The sequence below is a fragment of the Neofelis nebulosa genome, chromosome 18 (assembly GCF_028018385.1).
Source record: "Neofelis nebulosa isolate mNeoNeb1 chromosome 18, mNeoNeb1.pri, whole genome shotgun sequence".
Taxonomy (NCBI): domain Eukaryota; kingdom Metazoa; phylum Chordata; class Mammalia; order Carnivora; family Felidae; genus Neofelis; species Neofelis nebulosa.
Genome location: NC_080799.1, coordinates 26,633,004 through 26,659,386, shown reverse-complemented (window position 1 = coordinate 26,659,386; position 26,383 = coordinate 26,633,004). Strand labels below are relative to the sequence as shown.

The window sequence follows — 26,383 nt, the reverse complement described above, 5'->3', positions numbered from 1 at the left end:
TTAACCAACCCTAGAGCCTGCCTTACCCCTGAACTTCCTGTCACGTGAAATACTAAATCTTGTTTTAAGCTGGTTTGAATCTGGGTTTTTTGGTTTTGTGTTTGTTTGGTTTTTTGCATCAGACGGCACACTGATACCCTTAACCTGGCAAAGAAGGGCCATTTGGAATTTCCCTCTGCCTGTTTTCTCAGCCACTTTGACGCCCCCTCAACTCCTACCCTTAGTTCCAATCATGCCCACCTTTGTGAAGTTCCCCTTTCCTCCTTCTGCTTGGAATACCCTTCCAACCCTCACAGACCTGGGAAACTCCTACACATCCCTTAGGACCCAGTTCAAAGGTCAGTTTACCTGTAAAGCCTTCTGGCATCTCTGAACAGATTAAAAGCCTCTCTCTCTGGACCCTGCTATCACTCAGAGGTCCTCACTTTCTAAGTACTCATCACTCTAGTCCCTGGGAAGGTAGGAATTATGTCATAAGACAAATATATTAACTGATGAATATACCACATCCAATTTTAGTTCCCACTGCACATCCTTCTATATTGAACTATTCCATTTGTCCCCATCCTTTACTTTAGAGTCTGTGTCAAAAGTCTAAGTCTCACAGAGGGGTGCCTGGCTGCCTCAGTCGGTGCAACATGTGACCCTGGACTCTGGGGTTGTGGGTTTGGGTCCCATGTTGGGTGTAGAGATTACTTAAAAATAACATTTCTCTTTTAAAAAGTTAAATATATATATATACATATATATTTTTTAAATGTTTTTATTTATTTTTGAAGGAGAGAGAGGGAGACAGAGCATGAGTGGGGGAGGAGCAGAGAGAGAGGGAGACACAGAATTCAAAGCAGGCTCCAGGCTCTGAGCTCTCAGCAGAGCCCAATGAGGGGCCCAAACCCACAAACTGTGAGATCATGACCTAAGCTGAAGTCAGATGCTTAACCAACTGAGCCACACAGGTGCCCCCAAAATAAAATATTTTTTAAAAGTCTATGTATCATAGATAGATGGATTCAAAGCAAATTACAGGCAGTGGACCAGACTGTTAACTACAATTGCGTATCTTGCAGGAGAGAAGCTTGCAATGAAAGCAATGCTGGGAAACTATTAGAATTTGGCAGAGTTGGACCAGCTGATGACTGTCACTTCTGAACACACTAGTCTGACGGATGGGGCTCTTATTTTCTTCACAAGATCGTCACTTGATTCCCTACTACATGTCAGGCAATAGGCCAGGTACCAGTTATAACCAAGAATGAGACAAACTCCCTGCCAGTCCTAATCTCAGGTTCTTTAGAGTAAGCCAGGCAGTAAACATGTATAAGTACACTAGATAACTTCACACAGTAAGCCGGCCTGCAGAGGAAAGACAAGGGGAGCAGACACGTTAGAAACTGCAGTCTCAAGACGGACAAGAGTGGGTTTGGTGGGTTTGCAGATACAGATTCCAAGCTCTTGTAAGTTTCAGCTGGAAGCCCTCCCCTTTGGATCTATGACAGCCTACCTCTTTCAACAAATTCCTTTTGTGGCTTAAATTAGTCTGAGTGTGTTTCTAGGTTTTGCAACCAAGATCGCCATTTCTAAGAATGAAATTACCGGTGGTGGTGACAACATTTAAGTGCCAGGCAGTTTTAAGAACTTTACATACATCATCTATTTTAACCCTTACCACTCTGAGACACGAACAATTGTCATCCCCATTTTACAGATGAGGAAACTGAGATAAAGCAGATATGGTAAGTAGGCAGTAGAACTGGGTTTTGAGTCTAGACAGTTGGCCTCTGTGGCCTTTACCACTTCACCGTGCTCTCAAAAGTGCTGGGGGATGGACTTGAGGTTATTTCAAATGTGTGACATCCCTTCACACACACCCACGGTCTTGAGCAAAACCCCCAGTCTGAAAACCCAGGCTTCCTCCAACTGAGGACGTGGCAGCAGCTTTATCAACTCACGAGCCAGAGTTCCTTGTAACCATCCTGTGTGTCATAGAAACAGAAGCTCTGATGTATCACTCAGTAAGGAGTTGACCTTGGGCTCTGGGTTGTCATAAGCCTGAGTTTAAATCCTTGCTTTGCCTCATACTATAACCTCAGAACAGTTCATCAACACTTCTGTGCCTCAGTTTCCCTACCTGTAACACAGATATGAGACTACCTTCCTCATGTGGTTCTGGAAATTGAATAAGGATGGACTACAATGTTTACCAGCATAATATGAGGCACAGCAGTGGTCGAGGCTCACATATGTGCATGATAAGCCCTAGGTATTAGTATTCTGCATCTCCTTCTGTGGGAAATACCTGTTGTTTCTTCATTACCCCTTCTGGAAAAAGCTTCCTACTTTTCCTTGGGGATGACTCTTCCTGCATTGGATATAATTCTTGAGGGACTACCTATTCCTGGCTAACAAATGGCATCACAATCACAGTTAGTTCTAACCGCTGGTGTCTAAAAAGACATTCTCTCTTTATTTTTTTTTTTTTTACTTTATTTTTATTTATTTTGAAAGAGAAAGAGAACAAGCAAGGGAGAGACAGAGAAAAAGGGAGACAGAATCCCAAGCAGGCTCCGTGCTGTCAGAGCAGAGCCTGATGCGGGGCTCGAACTCACGAACCGTGAGATCATGACCTGAGCTGAAATCAAGAGTCAGAGGCTTAACCGACTGAGCCACCCAGGCTCCCCAAGACACTCTCTTTTTAGAATCTAAATCTTTTAGAGGCACCTGGGTGGCTCAGTTAGAAGAGCATGCAATTCTTGATCTCCAGGTTGTGAGTTTGAGCCCCACCTTGGGTGTAGAGATTACTTAAAATAAATAAAATTAAAAAAAAAAATCAAAATCTTTAGATGAGTCATCCAGAACTAAAAGAGAAAACACAGTAGGGAAACAAACCACAGCAACAAAAAAACTAGCCGAGATTCAGACATCCCCACTGAAGAACAAGACTGGCCATTAGCTCCTGCTGCCTCGATAACCAGAGTGCCCTCGATTCCTGTCTTTTCCAAGCCCTGATTCTTTGGCTTTCTCATAGATTCCTTGACTCTCCCACGGACTTAAACTCTCCATAAACCCATAGTCTCCAATCAACTTATGTTCGGCAGAGTTGGTTTCTATTACTTGCAACCAAAGAACTTCATCTGATGTATTTTTTGAAGCGAAGACTAGGACTGTGCAAAGCGTAACAAACCCTGAATCCCCTTTCCCTACTCTCCTGGGCAAAAGGCTATCTATTGCTGGGTGACAAACTATCCCTAAACCAAGTGACTTGAGGCCATAAACGTTTATTATCTTATAACCTGTGTGTGTCCAAAACTCAGGAGCAACTTTGCTGAGTGGTTCTGGCCCAGGATCTTTCATGGAGGATGGTGTCTGAACACCTGACCGGGGCTTGGAAGACCTTCTTCCAAGATAACTCACTCACATGGCTGCGGGCAGCAAGTCTCAGTTCCCTGTCCCATGGATGTCTCCAGAGGGCTGCCCGAGTGTCTTTGTGATGTGGAAGTTGGCTTCCCACAAAGCAAGGGATCCAAGAGGATAAGACAGAAGCCACGAGGCATCACAAGTCGGCCCTACTCAATGTGACTTCTAGGACGGCGGAATGACTGGGGGACATTTTGGAGGCTGGCTGCCACACAGGAAAAACTTAGGAGCCCCAGCAGGGTCTTTTTCAAATTTTTATTTTATTTTATTTTATTTTTCCAGTACAGCTTTTATAGGCATACATTATCCTCCTTTCTCTTTAGCTATTCCTATTCACCCCAATGAAAACACCTATTTCAGGGGCACCTGGCTGGCTCAGTCGGAAGAGCATGTGACTCTTGATCTCAGGGTTGTGGGTTCAAGCCCCATGGTGGGTGCAGAGATTACTTAAATAAATAAAAGTTAAAAAAAAAAAAAAAAAAAAAAAAAGAACATCTTATTTCGGAAACCCGCAGACAATGACTTAACAAGAATGGGCAGAAGGAGGAGGTAGGTATGAAGAAAAAGGTGTAAAACAGAGGGGATGAAGGTCTCCAGTCCGAGGACCAGGTCTGGAGAACTAGAAAAGAGGAAAAAAGGGCCTTTAGAGAAGGAGACACAGGCACCCGAATACAAGGACAAAGCAGAGTGTTTAAGAGTGGCATAAAGCGTAGTGCTCGCCCTCGGCAGACGGTCACTTCTTTTACAAGCCCCAGAGAGTCTGCCATCCAGTTCGGCCCTGCTGGTGTCATTCATCTTTTACTGCTTCACCTATAAGCGGGGCCTGAACACTGCAACCCGTGAGTCCAGGGAGATGCCAAGCTGTTAGGGGCTGCACTGCATCCCCTCAACACTCCTGTGCCGAAGCCCTAACCCCCAGGACCTGAGAATGTGACTGTGTGTGGAGACAGGACTTCTAAAGAGGTAAGTTAAAATTGGGCCATGAGGGTAGGCCTTAATCCAATCTGACCCGTGTCCTCATAAGAAGAGATCTGAACACCCAGAGAGACACCAAGAGCACACACTGAGGAAAGACCATGTGAGGACACAGAGAGAAGGTGGCCAATGGCAAGCCAAGGAGAGAGACCTCTGGGAAGCCACATCTGCTGACACCTTGAACTTGGGACTTCCAGACTCCAGAACTGTGAGGAAGTAACTTTCTCTTGTTTAAGCCATTACGGGAGCCTGAGCTGAATATGACACAAGCCCTCGTGAACCAGCTCCTAACCTGTGCTGTGTAATGTGGTGTCAGAACCAAGCACGAGGTGAGAGGAAGCCATAAACGCACTGGGTGCACCCAGAGACCGTTTCCACTTGGGATTCCTTCTGTGAGCTTCCTGATGGACCCCAGGCCCCTTCTGCTTTGCTCTGAAGGCAATTTCCATGCACGTCCAGGTTCCTAGGGCTGCCTCTTCCTCTGTCTTATCTTCTCTCTAGCTGGAAAGCAACTTCTGTATTCGTTCCCGTACTTCCTTCGCTCCCAAGGACACCATCATCTCAGCTACCGGAGGTCCTTGCTAAGAACAAAAAGAGAAACTGCCTTATTGCCTTATACTGCCTAAAGAACTAAAGCCCAGCCCCAGTCTGCAGGCGCTACACCCCAGGCCAACCCCAGTGCCGCTGCCTGCGTCTGAAGGGGCACAGTTAGCATTGCGTTGTCTTTACTTTCCGTGGCCAAGGATGGGTCCCAGGAGCCTGTTTTCCCGTGGTGATATGTCTATTGGCCCCCCATCAACCGCCAGCTCCATGCAGGCAGGGAGAGTGCATGTTTCATTCACTACTGTGCCCACTGTACCCAGAACGGTGCTTCTGCATAGTAGGTGCTTCCATAAATACTATCTGCTGAGAGACTGAAGGGAGTGATTGTGTTTCATTTGTCTTTGTACCCCCAAACCAGAGCTTGACTGCCATTGAATGTCAGCTGAACGGATAAATGAGGGGCTCCAGGGAACAGTCCAGCCCATCTGCCCACTTACCCGCTGTCCACTGAGGGCCACTCGGAGGACTTGCATCACGTTGCTGTGTTTGGTCCCCTCCAGACCTTCTGATACCTTCTTCAGTTCTCCACTCAGCACGTCCTGAGTTAAGCTCATATCGGGTCCTTCTAAAAGCCTAGAAAAGAGGGGCGCCTGGCTGGCTCAGTGGGAAGAGCATGCAACTCTTCATCTAGGGGTTGTGAGTTTGAGCCCCATGTCAGGTGCAGAGATTACTAAAAGAAGGTAAATAAACTTAAATAAATAAATAAAAGCCTAGAAAAGAGCCAGTCTATGAGGGCCTGCATGGGCCAGTGGCAAGTAGGTAAGAGGGAGGATTTCTGAAGATTAACATTCACAACCAGTGTTCAAGTCTGCTTGGGGGAGAAGGGAAGGAAGAAGATCCCCATCCCTTTCCAATTTGAGAAAAAAAACAAAACAAAAAAAACAACTAAGGAAGCAAATACACAGATAATCCAAGCACAATACAGGAAAACGCAGATGGTACCACAGTAAGAGGATTTACTAATTTCTACCTCAAGGTCATGTGATCGCTATGCCTCAGTTTTCTCATCTATAAAGTGGGGATAATAATAGTGTCTGTAACTCACAGGGCTATGGTGGGGCTGAGTTCAAACTTGTTAGGCACTAAGTACGTTGCTTGAACAGACAGTAACACTAGAAACTAGTGTTTCAGACTAGTGTTTCTTTTTTTTTTTTTTTTTTTTTTTTTTAAATTTTTTTTTTTTTTCAACATTTTTTATTTATTTTGGGACAGAGAGAGACAGAGCATGAACGGGGGAGGGGCAGAGAGAGAGGGAGACACAGAATTGGAAACAGGCTCCAGGCTCCGAGCCATCAGCCCAGAGCCTGACGCGGGGCTCGAACTCACGGACCGCGAGATCGTGACCTGGCTGAAGTCGGACGCTTAACCGACTGCGCCACCCAGGCGCCCCCAGACTAGTGTTTCTAGTCTGAAACACTAGATCTTGTATTTCATTTAGAAATTAATTTCATTTAGAAATTAAACATTAGCGGGGTGCCTGGGTGGCTCAGTCAGCTGAGTGTTGACTTTGGCTCAGGTCATGATATCATGATTCATGTGTTCGAGCCCCAAATCAGGCTCTGTGCTGACAGCTCGGAGCCTGAAGCCTGCTTTGGATTCTATGTCTCCCTCTCTCTCTGACCCTCCCCCACTCACATTCTGTCTCTCTCTCTCTCAAAAAAATCAACAAACATTAAAAAAAAATTTTTTTAAAGAAATTAAACATTAGCTAATATTTATTATATCCAAGAGCTCAGAAACATTGCAAGAGAATCTAAAAACAAACTCAGAACAGGTTAGACATAGGATGGAAGAATGAAGCCCTCTGTGAAATTACTTGAAACACAGCTTTAGGATGGGCAGAGGGGAGACTCTTTGGGCAGGGGAGAGGGCTTGTAGCACAGAAGGGCAGAAAGAAAGAGACTTCGGGGGACCCCGGCTCCAGTAACAGTACTGCCACCAACCTGCTACAATCATTCTTTTATCTTATTTTAATTTTTTTAAATGTTTCTCTATTTTTGAGAGACACAGAGAGAGAGAGAGACAGAGAGAGATTACGAAACAGGCTCCAGGCTCCAAGCTGTCAGCACAGAGCCCGACATGGGGCTCCAACTCACAAACCGTGAGATCATGACCTGAGCTGAAGTTGGATGCCTAACCAGTTGAGCCACCCAGGTGCCCCTACAATCATTCTTTAAAAAAAATTTTTAGGGCAACAACCATGATCTTGAACTCCCCACCTGCCTGTATTCTGGGACACGACAAAATTTAGGTCTATCAGATCTGCCACATCCATGCTGGCCTTTATGAACTCCCCAATAAAGTCACAGATGCCACCTTCCCAGATGGGAAAAGAGTGGCCAGGAACAGCACCTTGCACAGCTGCATGAAGAAGTAGGTGACCCCAGCCTGTGTGCACTTCCAGAAGGGCTTGCACTCTGATAGGCCACTGCACCTGTAGGTGACAAAGTCAGGGACGTTGGCCAGCATGAAGCAGTTCTCAAAGTGGAACAGGGTTATGGTGCCGGCTGCCTGGGCCCACCAGAGCACAGGCTGCTGCATCAGCCAGCCTGGCACCCACCTCTTGCTACAAACATTCTTTGCCCACAAGTTGAAGCACTTAAGGATCTAAAATCCAGTAGGCCAGGGGCACCTGGGTGGCTCACTCAGATGAGCGTCCAACTCTAAATTTTGGCTCAGGTCATGATCTCATGGTTTGTGAGTTTGAGCCCCACATCGGGCTCCATGCTGGCAGTGTGGAGTCTGCTTGGGATTCTCTCTTTCCCCCTCTCTCCCTACCTCTCCCCAGCTTGCACTCTCTCTCTCAAAACAAATAAACTTAAAAACTTTTTTAGTTAAAAAGTTAAAGAAAGTTAAAAAAGCTTAATGAGTTAAAAAAAAGCATAAATGTTTAGAAAATAATAATAAAATCCAATAGGCCAACAATCGCCCTCTGCTTTGCTGGTAGCCAGCTGAGATCCTCTCTCACCAGTGTGTTTTGAGTTTCAAGAGAGATTCCCCATTCAGTTAGAGCTTGACTTGCCAAAAAAAAAAAAAAAAAAAAGAAAAAGAAATAAAATAAAATAAAAAATTTCTGAGTTGGAGCGGCACCTGGTGGCTCAGTTGGTTGGGTGTCCAAGTTTGGCTCAGGTCATGATCTCATGGTTCATGAGCTCGAGCCCCACGTTGGGCTCTGTACTGACAGCTCAGAGCCTGGAGCCTGCTTTGGATTCTGTGTCTCCCTTTCTTTCTAACCCTCCCCTGCTCTCTCTCTCAAAAATAAATAATAAACATTTAAAAAAATTGTTAATCTCTGAGCTAGAGCAATGGACGGGAGCAGGGTGGGTGGGCCTGTATTTTACAGCACCTTCTCAGTCCCCCTCAGCTATTACAGAGATTCCAAAGTGGAAATGCTGCAGAGGGCCTGGACAGTTCCACTGGTGTGGATGGTCCACAATGCCAACTGGGGTACTGCCCGTGCTCAATGGGGTCCAGACAGTCCCCTGCCACTGATAGGCTTCACGTGGAGGGTGATTGGCTGGGGGACCCGTGCTCGTAAGTAATGGGAAGAAACTGCCTCTTGGTACCGACAGATTCCCTTACTAACTCTGGATTCTGAGCCACTGAATTTCAACAGGAGGCAAAAATAACCATGCTTATTGCATCATTAACTCGGCCACGTGCTTATTATTATTCCTATATCCAGAAGATAAAATACAGAAAATATAAAATTTAACACGGAGGGGCCCCTGGCTGGCTCAGTCAGTTGAGCATCTGACTCTTAATCTCGGCTCAGCTCATGATCTCATGGTTTAAGGGTCTGAGCCCCACTCTGGGCTCTTGGCTGACAGTGCGGAGCCTGTTTGGGATTCTCTGTCTCCCTCTCCCTCTCCCTCTCTCCCTCTCTCCCTCCCCAGTTCATGCTCTTTCTCTCCCAAAATAAATAAATAAACTTAAGAAAAAAAAAAATTTTAATGTGGAAAATGGGGTGCCCGGCTGGCTTGGTCAGTAGAGCTGCGACCCGATCTCAGGGTCATGAGTTTAAGATCCATGTTGGGCATGAAACCTACTTAAAAAAAAGTTGTTAAAATTTACCATGGGAAAACATAGGAACTCTCCTCTATGCCACTGTGGGGAAGCAGGCTGCTAAGGAGCTGGTAGAAGAGGGACAGGCCACAGGCAATGGCAGCTCAGGACACATTAGAGCTGGCCCAGAGCTTGGCGTGGGTACAGAAGGGACTTCTAAGAAATCTGGCAGCTTCAGAACACTTGGGTGTCAGTTTTCCTGTCCTGACTGGGAGCCCCAGAGTGTCTCTGAAATCTAACCCCATGGCAGGGATGTGGAGTTAAGGCAATGGTCCTGGTGAATTAGCACTAAGAGCTCCTATTGTGGAATGCCCTAAATTAAAGGAGTATTGTAATAATGACTCTTGGGAATTTATCCTAGAGATATAAATGCAAACCCGATTAATGATGTCTATATGTGGCTATTCACTATAGCATTGTTTATAACAGCAAAATTTGGAAGCAATCCAAATGTCCATCAATAGGAAATGAGTTAAATAAATTATCGTAAAGTGGTACAATAATGGCCTAAGTGTAGCTGTAGAAAATAATGAGGATTCTAAGGACTGGGCAGATCTACAGATATGTTAAGTGAAACAAACAAATCAAAAGACACAGAACAGTGTTACCGTATTTTTGTGTAAAAAAGAAGGATCATTTAGATATAATTAAAAAGGGTAGAAATGCGCAGACAGTTCTGGAACTGAACAGATGGGGGACAAGGATAAAACTGGATTTCCCAATATCTACCTTTTTTATACTTTCTAGGTTAAAAAAAATTTTTTTTTAACGTTTACTTATTTTTGAGACAGAGACAGAGCGTGAGCAGGGGAGGGGCAGAAAGAGGGAGACACAGAATCCAAAGTAGGCTCCGGGCTCTGAGATGTCAGCACAGAGCCCGATGCGGGACTCGAACTCATGAACTGCAAGTCCTGACCTGAGCTGAAGCCAGACGCTTAACCAACTGAGCCACCCAGGTGCCTCACGCTTTCTAGCTTTTACACTCAGGTTTAAGAGGTCTGAATGGGGGCACACTCTCTCTCTCTCTCAAAAATAAATAAACATTAACATAAAAAAAGGTTTGAATGTTTTCATAATCAAAACATCAAATTTCAAATTTTAAAAAGACAAAAATGGAGTTACATATCCATATCACTGAATACTCAGACATTACATAAAGGAAACTGCTAAGTGCGGCTACATTTCTGTTGGGGGCTGCAGTAGGAGGGAACACATACTTTTTGCCATAGATCTTCTTCTACTATTTGTATCATACTATATTTTTTGCCACATGATTTTCTTATCATTTCCAGGTGTTTATTTATTATGACAATACACTGAGGGTTTCTAGATATCAGGCACTGTCCAAGCACTTTGGAGAGAAGTGTATGGCCTCTAGGCCCAACCTCGCCTGGGTTTGAATCCCTGCTCCTCCAACTTACTGTTATTTTAGGCAAGTTACTTAGCCTGTGTCTTGATTTTCTCATCTATAAAATGGGGATAACATTTTAACCAGATACTTTATTAGGTGGCTATGAATTTCATTGTATACACATATCCACACACACCCTGTGTACATACGTATACAGACCTAATGTATATAAATAGCAAGTTGTGGGGCGCCTAGGTGGCTCAGTCGGTTAAGCGTCCGACTTCAGCTCAGGTCACGATCTCGTGGTCTGAGAGTTCGAGCCCCGCGTCGGGCTCTGGGCTGATGGCTCAGAGCCCGGAGCCTGCTTCCGATTCTGTGTCTCCCTCTCTCTCTGCCCCTCCCCCGTTCATGCTGTGTCTCTCTCTGTCTCAAAAATAAATAAACGTTAAAAAAAAAAAAATTAAAAAAAAAAAAAAAAAGCAAGTTGTAGGCATGTGTAAGTAAACGCTTAAGACCTACTTTCATCTTCATGACAAAGGTGGGAGGAGGTAGGTAAAATGGACACTGAGTTTTGCTGCCCAGCATCCACCTCCCTTTCTCCTGATACCCCAAATCTCCTTGAGGAATTACCTGGCTCCCATTCTCAGCTCATGTGCCCTGGCTGGGGGTCCATTTACGGCCCAGGAGTTGATGAGCTAACCTATGCCAACGGGCACATCACATTCCCCAGGCCTCGTGTGACTGGTTCGGAGAGAAAAATGTAGCTAATTGGGTTCCGTCAGAGTTCATCTTAAGACACAGCTGAGGCTTTGTGATGTTGGAGCTGTCTTACAAACAGGGCGCAGACATGAGAGAGGCTGCTCTCCTTTTTTTCCTTTCATATATAGTGATAAAATTTTTAGCCAGGCTCATGGCTGCCAAGTTAAAAAAAAAAAAAAAAAAGCTTTCCAGACTCCCTTGTAGCTTGGCATGGCCATAAGACAGGCATTCTGGCCAGCGAGATACAGGTGGAGATGAATGTGTAACTTTTAAGTCTGTTCCGTAAGGAGTAGGAGTGTCCCATCCCCTTCCCTTTTTCCTCCTTCCTCTTCTGGCTAAAGTATGGATGGTCTATGAGCCACCATGCACCGTGTGGACAAGAGCAGAATCTAGGGACATCAGGACCCTTGAGATATGGAAAAAGCTCTTTAGCCCTGGATTGCCACTTCCTCATGGGGTAAGCACTGTCATTTCTTTTGTCTGGTAGAGAGCCCCACCCTCCATCTACTCGATACAGAGTCTCTGCAGAAAGAGTAGCCGGCATTGAGAAGTGTGGAACAGAAGGTCAAAGGAACAGAGAGAAAAATAAGGTCTTGGTGACATGTTTTCGGCCCCTGAATTAGGCTGGGCTTAAGCCAGCTTTGGTTGCATTTCTGTTCCTGTACAGTTAAGACTGTAGTAGCATCTGTACGTTAGGGGTGAGGAAATGGAAGCTCAAAGAGGTGCCATAGTGACGCCACCTGGGCAGGAGAAAGGACTGGGTAAGCGGCAACACTGGCAGGGAACCCAGGTGAACCCAATCCCAAACACACTGCCCTCTCTGGGGAGGGTCTGGCTCCTCTGGAAAAGCCCCCCTACCAGAGTGACCATCTTGCCAAGACCCTTTCACTAGCCATGCGTTGTGTGGCAGGCCCCGCAGCCAGTCCTGGAGGAAGGGGGCCCTGGGAGGGAGAGGGAACTCGGGGGCAGAGCCTTGAGCTTGGCCTGCAGCAACTCACCCCAGCACACGCTCGGCAATCAAGTCCACCTTCTCCGAGATGGCGCCCAGCTGCGCTCGGCCCACGGCAGGGCGAGTCCACAGGTAGGAATGTGCCGGGGAGACCAAATCCTGCAGGCGGCAAATGTGACCCTAGGGGAAGAGGCAGTCGCTGAAAACACTGCAGACAGGGAAGAAGGGGGGCGCCACCCATTCCCTCAGTCACCGGAGCTCCCTGACACCACACCTGTCTCAGCAGGATGATCCTCTCCACGTAGGCTGGGTCCAGGACATCCCTGTCTCGCAGCTGGCTGCCGAATGTCTCCTCCACCAGGGCCTGCAGCTTCCCCACCAGCTGGCGTCTCTGGGTCTCACTGCTCACCAACCGACGCAGGTGCAGCCTGTAAGAGAAACCAAGGGACCGTGCAGCCACTGGCATTCCCAGTCCCCTCCAAACCCTCTCCCTAAGGGAGCAGACAAGGTTTGAAGAATGACACGTTATATGAGCTGTCCCTCCCACAGCCCAGAAACAGATCATACAGGAAAGGGATCTGGCCAAGGTCTAAGTCAGCCTAAGAGCCCCAAGCAACTCAGGTATCCTGTTGTGTTTCTAAGATAGTAGCTAACATTTTAAACTAGGAAGAGATCACATAAAAACAGAGATTTCTGGCTTCTCTTGGGATATCAGAGAAGATCTGGCTGCAAAGGGCCCTCGTGCCCCACACTTCAATAGCGGGAGCAGAGTGGAGGCCGCCTGGTTTACAGGCACAGAGCACTCCAGTTTGCCAGGGCCTCTGCTCCCCAGTGCCTCTCCCCAGGCTTGCTACCTACCCCCGTGCTGGCTGCTGGCCTCGACAGGCACCTGACTTTACAAGGTACAATCTACAAGTGTCTGCCTCCTTGCATAGCTTAAAGCATGAGGCTCCGGCACAAAAAGGCAGAGATCAAGAACACAGATTTATAGGATCTGAAGCTCAGAGTGCACAGCTGTTTGAATCCAGGGCTCATAATCAAGAAGTTCAGGTTTTCTTGTCAGTTCCAATGTTCTTCTTTCCAGAATTCTTCTAACTGCCTTGCTCCCTCTCTTCGGGAGCAGCAAAGCCTTAACCAGTCCTCAGTCCCCTCCCTAGGCTGCCCTGGCATGGAAGAAAGGCAGGCGGCAGCGGTGGGGGCGTATCTTCTGGGCTCTGGAACTGGGGCAGGCCTGTGAATCAGGCCGGCCCTGTGAGAGGTCTGCAGCAAGTTACATGATCGTCCAGAGCCTCAGGAGGCTCATGTACACCACAGGGACAAGCAGGGGCCTCCGTCACAGGGCTCTGTGCAGACTACATGAGGGACTACCTGGAAAGCACAGAGGAAAAGGCAGCTGGAGGCGGGCAGGGGGTCAGGACTGAGGGTTCCGCACATCAGGGGGGGAAGGATGAGACCCTCTGCGAAGCTATCTGGAGCACACGCTACCCAAAAACATAACGATTTTCTTAAAAAGGAGTTAACACCACATACTGAAAGTGTCTCTAGGATCTCCGCAGCAGTGGGAGAAGACCGTAGACAGAAAGCAATCAGGAGACCCAAGTGGCCACACTTGAGATAATACATGGAAGGTCCCGGGCCTGGGAGACAGGAAGTGCCAAATAAACGTCAATTACTATCACTACTTCCACCACACTTGTGGTGCTGCTCTGACGACTACCGGTGCTACCTTTACTGCTATTACCGAAATAATCACAGCAGCGGCTTGATGCCAGGAACATCTAAACATTAATGGCTTCGGCTGCATTCGTGGCAGTCCCAAAACTGCATCTCCTCTTGGGTCCACGCCGAGCAGAGCCCACCTCCATCCTCCTCTGGCTACCCTCATGCTGGAGGACTGGAATGGGTCACAAAGTATTTCCCCGCTGTGCCCCATTTCCTTAAAATACCACTTTCCCTACAATCAGAAAGGTAGGGTTCAAGTTGCATTCACTGGTGAATACCCCATTCAAGGGATGCCTGCCGTTTGCTGCGTGAACGGGCTGGTTATGGAACACTGCCCTATGTGTCGTTTCCTTCTATGCAAAAGAGAGCAAAGTCAGACAACTGATCTGATGTCTGATGGGAGATAAATGAAGTAACAACCTTCAATACCTGCAGTCAATGCGAATTCTCTGGGCTCATGCAAGTAAAGCACAGAGAGCCTGTCCCCAAACCAGTGCTCAAGAGACGGCATCCTTGAGTCCCTTGTCCCTTAAGTACACATCTATCTGCTGGCTTTACCACCAAGGCCCTTAGATGGACATGTCAACAGTGATCTGAACTGTAACTGGCTTCAGAGGTCTGAGTGAAGAGTTACATGAAATGTAAAACAGGTGTCATGAGACAGTGCCCAGTCACTGTGTTGGGTGGGGGGCAAGGGGTGATTCCGAGGTGAAGATGCCCCTTTTCTCTAGGCCATGGCTAACAATCCATGCAAAGGACGACCAGAAATAATGGTAATGACAGAGACAGTACCTATCATTTACAGAACACTTTTTATGTACCAGGGGGTGTGTACAACACCTTGATGCAACGTTTAATTTAACTGAACTCCTACAACAATCGTAACAGGTAAGTACTGTTATTAGCCCCATTTTCGAGAGGAAGAAACAGAGGCTCCAGGAAGTTAGGAGACTTACATGCTCTGTGTTCATGGAGCATCAGACACATGAGCCCACAGTAAAAATCAGGTCCATGTGACTCCAAAGCCCACTAGACCCTCTGCCATGGGTACCCTCATTAGCAAGAAAGCCTTTTTGTACCAGCGGCCTCCCTGCTTCACCACTCACCTGTTAAATTCCGGGAGCTTCTCCAGGTCCAACAGGGCTGAGTGGCAGGTGACCCGGGTCAGGTCAAACTGTGTTATCAACTCAGGCAGGGTCCTGCCCATCTGGTTCTCTGCAAGGAGGCAGGCCCAGCCTCAGCCCCCTCCCTCGCTTTTCAATCACAAGGGAGGCTAGGTGATCACGTTCTGGGTTTCCCATTCCATTCTGACCCAAGGGATTCAACTTCTAACTCTTTTATAGATCACGGGCCTTGAAGGAGCTTTCATTTGCAGAAAGGGTTCTGTCACTCAGGAAAAACAAGTTTGAAAACAATCAGACTAGGGGTGCCCGGGTAGCTTAGTCAGTTGAGCGTCCAACTTCGGCTCAGGATATGATCTCATGGTTCATGGGTTCGAGCCCCATGTTGGGCTCTGTGCTGCCAGCTCAGATCCAAAGCCTGCTGTGGATTCTGTGTGTGTGTGTGTGTGTGTGTCTCTCTCTCTCTGTCCCTCCTCCACTCATGCTAAGTAAATAAATAAACATTAAAAAAATTTTTTTTTAAATAATCAGGCTAAACCAACTCTCAGTGCCCTCAAAGATGTGGGTTGCAGGAACAGCGTGCTCATTGCCTGGCTGTGCCCCAGAGATTCTGACTCTGCTGGTTTGGGATGGCGTCTGAGCATCAGTATTCTTCCCAAGCTTCCCAGGTGGTTCCAAACCTCAGGCAGTGCAGAGAATCGCTGCGCGGGGAGCTGCTTCTCCAGAGCTGCAGCCCCGTCCCATGCGGTCAGCAGGCATCGTGGCCAGGCCTAGGCCTACAGGGAGTCTCTGCCGTGCCCCTTACAGGCTGCATGGCTTTGCCAAGTCATCAAACCTGTCTGAGCCTCACAATTCTCTTATAAACAGCAAGGATAATTTAATCCTCTAAAGACTGTTTTAAGGAGTAAATGAGATAAGAGCAGAATAAACAGTAAGCAGACTACCAGTGCCACATTTCTAAAAATCCCCTCCACAAAGAGGTCATCCTAATTTGCTGCTTCTTTAAACCTTGGGCTCTAAGTCTTGGACCAAGGATAAGGGCTCAGTTTGGAATACACTAGGGTCATAGCAGTCTTAGTAATTCTGTTGGAACCCACACTTGCCATAGTGGGAGTAATATAATTATAATAACCATAAGATCTACAGTTTTTGTGCAGAGTGGCAGACACCTTACTGGGTGCCTCATACTCATGAGCTCAGTGAATCCTAACTTAACCCTACGAGGTAAACACTTATCCCCATTTTATAGAAAGGCAGGGAAGGCTCAAAGACCATAAGCTCCTTACGGGCAGGGGTTACATTTAGCTAGTTAACTGTTGTAGCCCCAGCACTTAACACAGCATCTGGCTCAATAAACATCTGTTGAGAAAAGAATGAATTTAGGCAAGAGCGTGCAGCTAGTATATGGCACAGCCTGGCCTGAAGACCAGCTGGGCCTGAACCAAAGCCCCAGCTCCTCACTGCTCTGGTCCCACTGCAAACTCCCAGGTGGGCAGGTACCTGCAAACCCGGAGCCACAGTTGGTGATGATGTCCAGCAAGGCATCTGGCAGGAAGTCGGCAGCAGCAAAATGCTCCAGGAAAATGTCTCCTTGCCTCTTGGACAGCTTGCTGCCATCCCTATTGAGGAGCAGGGGCAGGTGAGCAAAGCAAGGTGGTTGCCAGCCCAGGGCCTGGTACAGAAGTAGATGCTTGGAGGTGGAGACCAGCCACTCGGAGCCCCGCAGCACGTGGCTGATGCCCATGTGGTGGTCGTCCACCACGCATGCCAGGTGGTATGTGGGAAAGCCATCGCTCTTCAGGATGACCGGGTCCCCCTCCACACTAGCTACTTCATGCCGATTCCAGCCATACACCAGGTCCTGGAAGGCTGGTGCCTCCCCATCCAGGCGGAAGCGGATAGCAGGTTTGGGGCCTGTGGCTAGCTTCTGGGCCACCTGCCCCTGGCTCAGGTTCCGGCACCGATTGTCATACCTGTGAAAGGAGAGCATCACAGAGGTTAGGATGACTACAGACTGAATTCCGTCTTTGTCTCTGATAGTTGGCTGACCTTGGCAAGTCATCTACTTCTCCAGCTCTGTTTCCAGTCCTGAACAGGGAGCGGAGTGACGTATGGGGAAGACAGTAATTGGTAACAGTGTGGCAGACACTTGCGCCTGCCTACCTGCCAGCCTCTCCCTCTTCTTCCTTGCTAATGAGGAAATAGCAAAATGCCTAGTCCTGGGGGTTGAATCACAGCTGGTGTGGCCAATCATGCAATCCCATTCCCATTTGCCAGCAAATGGTCCAGGCCAGACCACTCTAGTCCCTAAGACTCAAAGAAAAGTATGCCTGGAGGCAGGGGAGGCTTAGGCTCTGGGGAAAGATTGCCTCTCCAATTGAGAGCAAAAGAGCCACAAGAGGAAAATTCCTCTGCTTTCCCCCTGTGCCCTTCAGATGTTGTCCTGTGAGGGCAGAATGCCTGCAGCCTCCGCAGCCACTTGCAACTAGTGTAGGGGGTGGGGCAGGGGAGGTGGGAAGAAGCCACAACAGAGCGCTGATGTCTTGAAGCCGCTGGTTTTATCCTTGAGTCATCCACCTCCAGACTTCTGCAGAGTAAGTGACAAATGTCTATGTGGTTTATGCCCTGGCTACTCCAAGTATGGTTTGTGGATCCCTAGCAACAGCCTCACCTGGGAGACGGTCAGAAATGCAGCATCTCGGGCCTCAGCCCAGACCTGGTGAATCTGAATCTGCATGTTAACTAGATCCCCAGGTAAGTCGTCTGCACATTAGAGCATGAGAAGCTCTGATTTGTCCCCCACTCTCTTTTAAATTCTTTATTATTGGGGCACCTGGGTGGCGTAGTCGGTTAAGCGTCCGACTTCAGCCAGGTCACGATCTCGCGGTCCGTGAGTTCGAGCCCCGCATCAGGCTCTGGGCCGATGGCTCGGAGCCTGGAGACTGTTTCCGATTCTGTGTCTCCCTCTCTCTCTGTCCCTCCCCTGTTCATGCTCTGTCTCTCTCTGTCCCAAAAATAAATAAAAAACGTTGAAAAAAAAATAAATAAAATAAAAAATAAAAAAAATAAATTCTTTATTATTATTATTGTTTTTAAATTTATTTTTGAGAGAAAGAGAGAGAGACAGTGAGCAAGCACTTGTGTGCAAGTGCTGGGAAGGGGCAGAAAGAGAAGGGGACAGAGGCTCTGAAGTAGGCTCTGCACTAACAGCAGAGAGCCCAATGCGGGGCTCGAACTCATGGACCGGAGATCATGACCTGAGCTGAAGTCGGCCGCTTAACCAACTGAGCCGCCCAGGCACCCCTATTCTTTATTTTTTTTTAAGTAAACCCTACCATCAATATGGGGCTTGAACTCATGACCCTAAGATCAAGAGTCGCGTGCTCCATCCGCTGAGCCAGCTGGACGCCCCTGGTTTGTCCCTTTTATTAATTTTTTTAAATTTTATCTATTTATTTTTTTAATTTACATCCAAGTTAGTTAGCATGGTTTGTCCCTTTTAAAAGGGGTGTTCCATTACTTAGTCCCCGAAGAATCCTGACACAGAAATGTAAAGCTTGAAAATATACTCCTTGACACAGAGCTAAGTGTTCAATTAATAAACGGCTGCATGGATTCCACAACAGAACTTGACTATAATTTTAAAAAATAACCTACCAATAAACAAGTAGACTATTTATGACAAAAAAGTAAAGCTGCAGTGAATATTATGACCTCATACAAATATCCAGTGCTTGTCCAAACAGTTCATTTAAACTGGAACTCAGTGGGGGGTGCCCATGAGAGCTTGACTCTTGACTTTAAGGATGTGAGTTCAAGCCCCACATTGGGCATGAAGCCTATCTTAAAAAGGGGCGGGGCACTTGGCTGGCTCAGTCGCAAGAGCATGTGGCTCTTGATCTTGTGGTCATGAGTTTGGGCCCCACGTTGGGTGTAGAGATTCCTTAAATAAACTTAAAAAAACTTTGTTTTAATTTCTTTAAAAAATAAATAAGTAAATAAATAAACTGGAACTCAAGATGTCCTGATGCCACTGCTGATGGGAAGCAAGGTGGTCAAGGGCCACAGGCAGTGTCTATCAAAGCTCCAAACTGGCCCTGCAATTCCTCATCTGGGAGGGTCTCCAACAAACACCCTGCACACGTGCACAACATATGTCAACATGATCCATCTCAGCTCTTTCATTATAACTACAGATTAGAAATGGCATCAAGATTCATGAGTAAGAAACTGTTTAACGGATGTTACATCTGTACAATGGAATACCATGCAAGCATAAGAAAAATGTGTGGGCCTATATAGATTGGAGAGCCTCAAAAAAGGTAAGTGGGAACGGTAAGTTGCACAATCCGTATATTGTGTGCTGCCATTGGAATGGCAAAGAGAAACAATACGTGTTCATCAGGGTACATGCGTTGAGTGTCTCTGGAGAAGACAGAAGAAAATTCTAGGGGCACCTGGGTGGCTCAGCCGGTTAAGCATCTGACTTCAGCTCAGGTCATGATCTCACGTTTCATGAGTTCAAACCCCACACTGAGTTCTCTGCTGTAAACTCAGAGGCTGCTTTGGATCCTCTGTCCCCTTCTCTCTCTGCCACTCTCCAGCTCACATGTGCTCTCTCTCTCTCAAAAATAAATATATGGGGTGCCTGGGTGACTCAGTTGGTGAGTGCTGTGCTGACAGCTGTCAGTGCTGTGCTGACAGCTCAGAGCCTGGAGCCTGCTTTGGATTCTGTGTCTCTCTCTCTCTGCCCCTTCCCTGCTTGTGCTCTGTCTCTCTCAAAAAATAAACATTAAAAAAATTTTAAAAATAAACGTTAAAAAAAAGAAAGAAAATTCTAACTGCAGTTGTTTATAGAAAGGGAAATTGAGGGGCCAGAGTCAGGGTTAGGAGAGATCTTTGCATATACATCTCTCTGCCTCTGAAAAAAACTTTACTTACTCAGAATTACAAATAAGTGAAGTTACTTTACGTGTTACCACTGCCTGAGAGCCAGTGTGGTCGGCAGCTCTGACATGGCCCCAGTGATGTCCACCTCCAGTGTTTCTGCCCTTGTGTCATCCCCTGCCTGGAGTGTGGGCTGGACCTAACAACTTTCTTTTTCGGAAGAGAATGTGGCACAAGTGACAAGATGTTGCTTCCTCTGTTCAGTTACAAACAGACTGGCTTCTGTCTTGCTCTCTTTTGCTTTCTGTCCACCTTGCCCACAGCGAGGCCAGCTGCTATGCTGTGAGCTGCGCTGTGGACAGGCCCACATGGCAAGGAGCTGGCATCTCCGCACAACAGCCAGTGCAGCCCACGGGCAGCCAGCAGCCTCATGAGAGAAATGGAAGCGGACCCTTTGCAAGGCCAGTCTTGAGGAAACCACAAACCTGGCCAAAACCTTGACTGCAGCTTTGAGAGAGACTCTGAGCCAAGGGAGCCAGCAGAGCTGCGCCCAGACTCCTGACCAAAGAGGCCATGCAGGGACCACAGTTTGGGGGGAATCTGTCATGCAGATGAGGGACACACGCGACTTTGGGGAAGCAGCCTCGACAGGCTGGGGCTCTCACCGGGGCGTCTGGTGATTCCTCAGGGCCTCCTTCTTCAGGAGCTCCAGGCGCTGTGGTGAGCAGAAGCAGGGGTAAGCAGCGCCGGACTCCAGCAATGCTTCCGTGGCCCGGGCGTAGAGCTCAAGTCGCTGGGATTGCTGGTACGGCCCCGCTGGACCTCCCCGGCGGGGGCTCTCGTCTGGGGGGATGCCTGCGGCACAGCAAAAGAGAATGCTCACCAAATTCTAACGATGAAGATGCTGACAGCACCGGTTCGGCACTGTTCTGTGTGCCTTACGCATACAATAAAGCTTTTAATCCTCACAACAACCCTCAAGGTCGTTACTGTCGCGATTTCCCTTTTATAGGTGACCAGTTGAAAAACAAGAGAGGGTAAGCGCTCAAGGTTGTGAGGCCTGAAAGATAAGGAGTCACAGGGGTGTGTCACCTCCATAGTCCACGCTCTCAACTGCCCTTCCTCTCCATCTGTCCTTTCCCTGGGGAGGGGGAAAGCAGCCCAGGCCCGGAAGAGCTGGCTCCAAAGAACGAAGTATGGTTCAGGGCACAGCCCTGGCTGGACCCCTGGTTCTGCGCCAGAGAAGCTGTGACAAGGGATCCTGAAGACGGGTGAGGGCCGCAGTGCCAAGCACCTGCCAGGCTGCTCTTATGTCCCATGACTTCCATCAAGCCTCAGAACCGCCCTACTAGGTAGACGCCATCGTGACCCCCATTCAGTATGGACGCTGAGGCACAGAGGGGCTCTGTTACATCACTTGGCCAACAGCAAGCGGTACAGATGCGTTCGAAGCCAGGCCAGGGGGCCAAAGAATCCACGCTTTTCACCCTGATTGTACTGCCTCAGCCTCCTTCCCCGCAAAGCGGAGCTATGCTCTAGCATGCGGGGCGGTGGCAAGAACGGGACGCACTGGTACTTTCAAAGCGCTCAGCCCAGTGCACACACGCAGAACCACTGCGATGGGTGCCGTTATATGAAATGCGATCTGTTGTAAGCCACAACTCCAGCCCAAGGTCCGGTTTCCTCAGGTCACAAAGGACAGATTTAACCAATATACACTTCCTGCAGAGACAAAGGGGACACAAAAGAGCCGGATGGTGGTATTTCTACCCTAAACGGCTTTCAATAAAAACCACTGATTTGTAGACTTTGAAATGGTGACTTTCGTGTCACGTAAATTATATGTCAATTACACACAAAAAGGGTGACTCCTAAATTAAGAAGCCACAGAAGTCAGCTCTGCCTCTCCACCACACCGGAGAGGAAGCTGTGCTGAGGGACTGCAGGCGTCATTTACACAATCGTGCTGCACCAGGGGCTCCAAGGGTAGGACTCTTTCACCCCTGGACTTCCTGTTCAGACAGTGGCTGACATATAGCAGACACTCAGTGAAATCCAAGTTCTCATCCTGGCCTGCCTGGTACTGCAGGTTCAGTACCGGCCAACTTCTGTCCTCACATCTCTAGTCCCTCTGCTTGGTCACAGTCCTTGGGCCATGCTGGCCTCTTTGCTGCTCCTTTCATACACCCTATGCTTTCCTTCATCAGGGCCTTCACATCTGCCATTCCCTCTGCTTTTTAAATTAAAAAAATAATAATTTTTTTCTAATCTTTATTTTTGAGAGAGAGAGAGACAGAGACAGAGAGACAGAGTGCAAGTGGGGGAGGAACAGAGAGAGAAGGAAACACAGAATCCGAAGGAAACACAGAATCTGTCAGCACAGAGCCCAACACAGGGCTCATACTTATGAACTGCAAAATCATGACCTGAGCCGAAGTCGGATGCTTAATCAACTGAGCCACCCAGACGCCCTGCTTTAAAATTTTAAGTTTATTTATTTTGAGAAAGACAGACAGCACGAGTGGGGGAAGGGCAGAGAGAGAGAATCTCAAGCAGGCTGCCAGCGCAGAGCCTGATGTGGGGCTTGAACTCATGAAACCGTGAGATCATGACCTGAGCTAAAACCAAGAGTTGGGTGCTGAACCTACTGAGCCACCCGGGTGCCCTGCCTCTGCTTTGAACAGTCTTCGTGCAAGTAGCCACAGGGCTGGCCCCTCACTTTGTGTGATCTCTGCTTCAATGTCACCTCCTCAGAGAAGACCACCCTGTCTAAAACAGCATCTCTCCCTGTCAGTTCTCTAACCTGTTAACCTTTTCTCCATAGCACACATTAACACTTAACATCATGGTGAAAATGAATTAATTTATCTGTCTTCCAATTACTGACAACAGAGTCTCTGTTCAATGCTGGAACATGACCTAAATTACAATAAGTGATCTCCTTGAATGAATTCCTTTACTCAACTAATCTCAACTAAGCATCTGCCATAATGTTCTACAATAGAAGATAAAAATGAAATCAGTTTCTGCCCTTTGGGAACCCAAAGTCTAGTTAATAATTTACTGCAGATTAAAATACACATCTCATAAAAGTCTCGGTATTTTTGGTATTTTTCCTTGGAGAACTTAACTGGTTGTACCTGTCTTGACAGGTAAGCAATTGTTGACCCAGGGAACACAAACACACTCCTCCTTGTCTTCCTGGGGTTTAGCAGTCCTTCAGATTAAACTTCCCATAAGAAGACTGACTTTAGAAGCTGTACACATTTAGTTTGGCTCACACAGTGTGTTTAAAAAAAAAAAAAAAAAATCTGAGTTCAAGTTTAACAATGGCAAGTATTCATTAAAAAAACAAAACAAAACAGTAACGAAAACCTGGATTTCTGGCTCCTCTTGGAAGTCAGAAGGTTGGACAAGCTGGGCCAGCATTCCCACATGGGAACAAGGGGCTGGAGCCTTCTGCTCACTACACACCTCGCCTCTCCAATTCCATCTTATGCTTGGCCTGTGTTTCCTGTCCGTTCCCAGTAGCACCTGACACTCTAAGAACAGGAACCTCAAAACAGCCTCAGAGCATTTCTTTAGCATCTTTTTTGGGGGGGGGCACGTGCCTCCTGAGGCAGCACAAATATACCTATCTCTCCAGGAACTCCTCATTGTCCAGCTTGGGCCCTGTGAGGCCTACTGGCTCCTTTCCCTGCTCCCGCTTCCCCCTTGGAGAAGGGTTTTTTCCCTGACTGCCTCACCTGCCCACTCCAGCATGTCTTCAATATTCTCTGCTGCCCCAGGCACAAGGCGGGTCTGATCTGTGTCTTCCAGCCTGAGGATGAAGCTCCCCTGGTGCTTCTTGGCAAAGATATAGTTGTATAAGGCAGTGCGTAGGCCACCCAGGTGCAAGAAGCCTAGTAGAAGAGAACACTCAGTCAAGACAGGGAAGATGAACTGACACACCTCAGCCAGACGCAAGTAAGCCCTGCTTGTACCAGGACATCCCAGTGAATATCGAAGCTCAAGGAACAGCTACCCCTGTCCCATCCTTCCAGTCAACACCGAGACAGACTGCCACAGGAGAGGACAGGGGTGGTCAACCTCTTTAGCCCCTCATCCTGGAAATAGAAGACCACCCAAGTTTTAGAGCATGTAATTTTGTGGAAAAAAAAAAAAAAAGACTCCAACTCTTCCTAACTGCACCCACTGTTCTACTTAGATTTGCCTCAAGGCCAAGTTTTACCCAAATAAGAACAGAGGATTATCCACTGAAGCCATTACCACACATCCATTTAACATGTACAAATTCAATGATGTGCTTGGGTGAAAAAAAAAAGCTAATATCTTATCTTCTTTGGTCCAGGCCATGGCTCTGACTCCACAACGAGCCTCTCTGCATCTACAGGTTCAGGATGCAGCATGGAACCCATAAGCCTCTTCTGGCATCAGGCAAACTTCTTCAACACGGATTATGTGTGACCTTCTGCTAGTTATTACAAGGCAACCACAAAACCAGAGGTCCCCAAGACAGAAGACGGGGTCCAGTAGTTGAAAGCAAGACCGCTTAAACCAAATCAATCTGGATTTAAATTCTGCATCCACCATTTACCAGTTGCTATCCCTTGGGCACTTTACTTTACGTGTATGAGCTTCAATCTCCTCATCCGCTAAGATTTAAAAAAAAGAAAAGAAAAAAGAAACTTTCCTTACAGGGCTGTTGTGACCTAAGCGCTGGTCAAAGTATACCCTTCAATTAATTTTAGCTATTAATGACCTATGTTGTTTCATAAATCTGTCTGTAGTCAGTATGTTTTATCTGTCTGTAGTCAGCAGCCTTTTCTGTATGGGCTTTTCCTGCAAATCAGAAAAAAAAGGAGAACTATAATCATAATAGAGAATATTGTTTATTAAGTGCTAAATACCAGACCTTGCTAAGTGCCTCAGTTGCATTAGCTCAAACCCACAAGACAGGAACTATTACTAGCCCTGTTTGGCAGAAGGTAAAACTCAGAAGCTCAGGAAGGTTATGCAATTTGCCCATGTCACACAGCTAACAAACAGCAAAGCTGGCAATTTGGACCCAGCCAATCTCAGACCTTGTGGCCCCCAACCACTACGTGAGTGCTGTGCAAAGCCAAGTACAGACACTTGCTGGTCTAGAAACTGCTGCCAGTTCATACCAAGTAAGTACAGAAATTGAGAAAAAATATTTAGAAACAGCAATTTGACACAGTAATTTTATATTTGGTGAATTCAATAGAAATAGGCTCATATTTTGTATGCTTTCAATATTTGTCCTTTTTAATAACTCATTTCTGTTGGTTATATAAAAATACTGATCCATAATCAATTAGAAATTAAAAACCAGTCCTGTCACCATGGTCTGAGAGGCCGGCTCTACACTCTGCTGCCTGCCAGGAAAGATCCTGTCACTCTGTGCAGGTGGGATCTTGACACAAAGGCTTACATGTGGACCCACAGGTTCTGAATGAGAGGAATGCTCAGTGTGGAGAAGGCAGAAGGAAGCCTCCGTGAGAAAAACAAACCGGGGGGAAATGGTGGGGACACCCTGACAAGCTCTCCACTAGGGCATACAGTGAGCCTCTGCCTAATTCTTTTGGCTTGCTGAGTGCCAACATCAACCACAGGGCCTTTGTACCTGCATTTTCCTCTGCCTAAAGTCCCTCTTATGGACTTCATATAGACTTCACATACATAGACTTCTTGTCTTTTGGTTCTCAATTCAAATGCTACATCCTCAACACGCCCTTCTTGAGCTTCCTATCTAACCCCCAGACGCCTACTCTGCTTCATTTCTCTTATGGCATCTGTAACTAAAACTACAGTTATTTTTACACGTATTTGTCGCGGCTATAATGTATACTATAGGATAGGCTTCTTGAGAACAAGAGCCAAAAACGTTCCTGGAGACCACGGCATCCCAACGCCTAAAACAATAGCTGGCACACTGTTGGTCCTCAATAAACACTTATTGAATACATGAAAAAGGGACCGAAAGTAATGGTACAGTTCGATAAACACAAAGAACTTCCTGGCAATGTGAATAAATTACGCTCGTGGGCCTACTTCTACGCCTGCAAAATAGGGTCGCGCTGCCCGCCCAGTCTGACTCGACCGGAAGGGATTCGTTCGGGAATATTCGGGGGGCGGACACGGTACGATGGACTTCGACCTACAGCGTCACGTCCGCCCAGGTTACCTGTGGGGCTGGGGGCGAACCGCACCCGCACTGCAGCCCCGGGATCAGTGCCCATGCTGGCCTCGCGCCGTCCTACGAGGCGGCCCAAGGCCGCGGGGGGCCTCGCCGACTGCAGCAGCCTCTTCAGAAGCACCGCCATGTGGGATGGAACCGCACACGTGGGCTTCTCGGTGCATCACTTCCGAGGACCCCTTCCAGCCAATCCGCGTCTGCCACAGAGGGCGCAGCCCCGCCCCTTAAAGGCGCAGGCCTCCTAGCCTGCAAGCCCACGCTCCCCAACGCCGCTCCGGCCCCACTAGGCCTCTAGGGGGCAGAGCCCATTGAGCGGG

The 26,383-nt window shown here is 47.6% G+C and overlaps 1 protein-coding gene across 1 annotated transcript; it reads right to left on the bottom strand.

Annotated features, from left to right (window-relative positions):
• Positions 1–59: 59 nt before the first annotated feature.
• EARS2 (glutamyl-tRNA synthetase 2, mitochondrial) lies at positions 60–26,328 on the bottom strand. The gene is made up of 9 exons (XM_058711555.1): positions 26,055–26,328; positions 23,593–23,748; positions 20,512–20,701; positions 16,460–16,932; positions 14,945–15,053; positions 12,391–12,544; positions 12,166–12,296; positions 5,430–5,565; positions 60–4,970 (listed from the first exon to the last, which is right to left on the bottom strand). Exons 1-9 carry the CDS (start codon positions 26,191–26,193, stop codon positions 4,887–4,889), a joined length of 1,572 nt encoding a protein of 523 aa, XP_058567538.1. The 5' UTR covers positions 26,194–26,328; the 3' UTR covers positions 60–4,886.
• Positions 26,329–26,383: the final 55 nt, after the last annotated feature.